General features: G+C 46.7%; 1 protein-coding gene across 1 annotated transcript; it reads right to left on the bottom strand.

Moving 5' to 3' along the window:
• Nucleotides 1-1,136: 1,136 nt before the first annotated feature.
• On the bottom strand, nucleotides 1,137-1,665 carry LOC122142799 (ADP-ribosylation factor GTPase-activating protein 3-like). Its single transcript, XM_042753867.1, has 3 exons — nucleotides 1,541-1,665; nucleotides 1,343-1,457; nucleotides 1,137-1,253 (listed from the first exon to the last, which is right to left on the bottom strand). The coding sequence occupies exons 1-3, from the start codon at nucleotides 1,555-1,557 to the stop codon at nucleotides 1,152-1,154; spliced, it is 234 nt and encodes a 77-aa protein (XP_042609801.1). The 5' UTR covers nucleotides 1,558-1,665; the 3' UTR covers nucleotides 1,137-1,151.
• Between the last annotated feature and the right edge of the window lie 2,439 nt (nucleotides 1,666-4,104).

Here is a 4,104-nt window from a genome sequence, read left to right as displayed (position 1 = left end):
CATGACACCCGTTACTTTTCTCTGCGCTGTCAGGACTGACCAATCACAGCTGCGTGTGATTTTTTCGATGGAGAATACTAACTGGAATACTTTATTATTACCTGTATTCTGCTCATATTTGTATGAGTTAGTATCTGTATATGGATTGCAAAACTTAGAGTCCAGTGTTTTTTTTTTTTTTTTTTTCGGTTTTTTCGATTAACAATCAACAATACTCCATATGGCTGTACGTGAACAAACCCACAGTCAGTTATTGTTTCAAGTTCCTGATCTTTATTGAATTAAACCAATAACCCACATCATCCAAATCACACACGAGTTCACTGAACCCCCCGGTAGTTTTCATACATGTTCATAAGAGACAAAGCAAGATAAACACAGATATGATAAACGACACAGATCAGGCAACGAGACGAATAGGCTTCAGGTAAACGATTGTCACGTTTGTAGTGTGCGAAACGACCCGAGACGAACCTCTCATCATCTTCATCATCATCTTCATCATCGCACATAGCCTCTGCTACATTTAGGCATCATTCATATAAAGCTTTTCTATGAGAACAACACGAGTTATTGTGCCGTTCCTTTCTGACATTACTGTAGGACATACAGCTGGATTATATTGCAACCGTTTCACTTCAAATAAAGATGAGTTTTGGTCCCCCAGTGATCAAATAACAACTCGTATCAGTCCAAACTCAAGCTGCGGCCATTAAACAAACAAAATCCCCACAAACCCACCGAGTAAATGATAAAGAGATAGGCTAAGACACGAGAGGCGAGCGCTTGGCTTGATAGGCAGGTTCTTCAGGTAGCCTGGAGACGATCTCAAGTTGTTGTAGCGCGTCCTGCGGGAGCACACACACACACACAGAGATCAGCGTAAACCAGACAGGGTCATGATGAGGGATGGTTTGACTGTTAGTGCAGTCACTGACCTGTATGGAGGACACGACTCCGCTGGCCATCCCCGACAGCTTCCTCCTCCGCCACCTAGCGAACGCCGCTCTTGAACTGCATCATGTCTGGCAGCACGGCCGGCAGGACCCTGTCTCAAGCTGTAGGAGCGACTGACGCCGCTGAGACACACACAGGACACGTCAAACCAAAACAATGATCCCCAGATAGATGACCAGCAGGCCAACTGACTACTAATCACACACCTGCTGCCTTCTTCTGCTCGTCGAACAGATCGGCTGAGCTGATCGCTGAACTGCCCGAGAAATTCTCCAGCCGCGCTCAAGCACTTCATACTGCAAGCAGAAAACATGAGAAGAACAGTTAACTACACACAGCTCGTGTTGCTCAGCGGCGTTCGGTGGATGTGTTCACAGCGGCTCACCTCTGCATTGTCCTGCTTCCCAAAGAACATGTCTGATGAGATGGCTTTGGCGTTGGCGAACTTCCTCTGAGCGTCATCAGAGACGGGCTGTGGCTCCTTCCTCCTCGCTGACACCCTGAGAGCACACAAACACGGAGTTATAATGACAACACGTGTCAGGTTTATGCCAGTGTGGTGCAGTCCTAACAGGCATCGGACCTCTCGTCCGCGTCCATGTAGACGTCAGTCTGCTTGGTCGCTCCCTTCCACTGAGAGAAGAACAGATCCGACGATCCCGCAGTTTCATCCAGGAGCCTGTGAGAAGAGTCAGGACACACTCATAAACACGGAGCGGGAGACACTAACCGCTCAGAGCCTCAGGAATGAAGCATCACCTGGAGGAGAAGGCGCCGGTCCTCCTTGCCTCCTGCTCTCCTCCTCATAAACTCTCCCATTCTGGAGGAGCTCGGAGCCGGAGACTCCTGCTGGATGATCTGCAAATGTCCTCCATCACCCCGAGTGAGGACAGACCACTGGAAGACACAGCAGCCTTAGCCCCTGCCCACACTCACCCTCACTGGTCAAAATCACACTCCGCCAGTGCTGGACCAAGTGCACTGATCAAGTATTTGAGCAAAGTACAGAACGTATAACAAAATACTACTCCAGTAAAGTATAAACTAAGTACTCCTTTTTCAATTTGACTCGAGTGAAAAGTACAAAAGTACTGATTTATTTAGCTTTATTTAGCAATGTTATATAGGCTAATTAATTGATTTTATATTAGCACGTTTTTTTTTTTTTTAATTAGCCTAAACTGCTCAAAATAACTGGGATTTTCTCAAAATAACCACTACATGAAGTCAAGGATATATTTGTGTTGTTTGATATGGACTACGCTGACGAGAGTGATGTAGTAATGTTCACTGTGAAGCTTACACTGTGATGTACCTGAGAGAAAACAGATTTGTGACCCTGGACCACAAAACCAGTCATAAGGGTCAGTTTTTCAAAATTGAGATTTACGCATCATCCAAAGCTGAATAAATCATCTTTCCATTGATGTGTGGTTTGTTAGGAGGACAATATTTGTCTGAGATACAACTATTTGAAAATCTGGAATCTGAGGGAGCAAAAAAAACAAACTCTAAATATTGAGAAAATCATCTTTAAAGCTGTTCAAATGAGTTGCTTCTATACTTAATAATTAATCCTAAAATTCGACATTAGTAACTTACTTCTAGCAGCATCAGTCGCACGCGCGCTCACAGATCTCCCGGGTTGTGAATTCAGTTCACTGGAGACTCACACTAAACGGCATTCATTTTGAATCAGTGAGATCGTAGACCTCTAGAACAGCTGCAATATCGGATCATTATAATTCGTAATGAATCGTTTGGTGCAATTTGCGAACCGATTTAAAAGCTTCATTGAAAATAATCATTTAGTTCTTGAATCACCGCACCAGCTCTTCTGCATCTCGGAGCATGTGATATATTATAAGGAGTAACCATATGTTTTTATGAAATGTAGTGAAGTAAAAGAAGTACGATTCTTTACTTTGGAATGTAGTGAAGTAAAAGTAAAAGTTACTCGAAATAAAACCTACTCCAGTAAAGTACAGAAAACTTGAAAAATGTACTTAAGTACAGTAACGAAGTAAAGCTACTCCGTTACTGACCACCACTGCACTCCGCCCACACTCCCACCTCACTGGTCAAAAATCACACCTCCGCCCACACTCATTGGTCAAAATCACACTCCGCCCACACTCACCCCTCACTGGTCAAAATCCCACTCCGCCCACACTCACCCCTCACTGGTCAAAATCCCACTCCTCCCACACTCTCACCCCTCATTGTCAAAATCACACTCCGCCCACACTCACCCCCCCTCACTGGTCAAAATCACACTCCGCCCACACTCCCTCACTCATTGGTCAAAATCACACCTCCGACCCACACTCACCACTCACTGGTTTCAAAATCACACGCCCACACTCACCTCACTGGTCAAATCACACTCCGCCCACACTCACCCCTCACTGGTCAAAATCACACTCCAAACACTCATTGGGTCAAAATCACACTCCGCCACACTCACAACAGCACTGGTCAAAATCACACCTCCGCCCACACTCCCCCCTCACGGGTCAAAAATCACCACTCCTCCCACACTCATTGGTCAAAATCACACTCTGCCCACGCTCACCCCTTACTGGTCAAAGCACACTCCCCCACCCACCCTCCATTGGTCAAAATCACACTCCGCCCACACTCCCACACACACCTGGTCAAAATCACACTCGCCCACACTCCCCCCTCACTGGTCAAAATCCACACTCCGCCCACACTCACCCATCACTGATCAAAATCACACTCCACCCACACTCAGTTGTTCAAATCACACTCCGCCCACACTCACCCCTCACTGGGTCCAAAATCACACTCCACCCACACTACTCCCCCCGCACTGGTCAAAAAAGTCACACTCTGCCCACACTCACCCTCACTGGTCAAAAATCACACTCCACCCACACTCATTGGTCAAAATCCACCTCTCCCGCCCACCACTCCCCCTCACTGGTCAAAATCACACTCCGCCCACACTCACCCATCACTGGTCAAAATCACACTCCGCCCACACTCAAAAATCCACTACCCCACCCTCAAGCTCCTGTCAAAATCACACTCCGCACCACACTCCACTGCGCCCACTCCACCTCACTGGTCAAATCACACTCCGCCCACACTCCCCCCTCACTGGTCAAAAATCACACTCCG

Source organism: Cyprinus carpio, unplaced genomic scaffold (assembly GCF_018340385.1).
Source record: "Cyprinus carpio isolate SPL01 unplaced genomic scaffold, ASM1834038v1 S000000168, whole genome shotgun sequence".
Taxonomy (NCBI): domain Eukaryota; kingdom Metazoa; phylum Chordata; class Actinopteri; order Cypriniformes; family Cyprinidae; genus Cyprinus; species Cyprinus carpio.
Note: the sequence above shows the minus strand (reverse complement) of the source record. Positions and strands in the feature narration are given on the sequence as shown.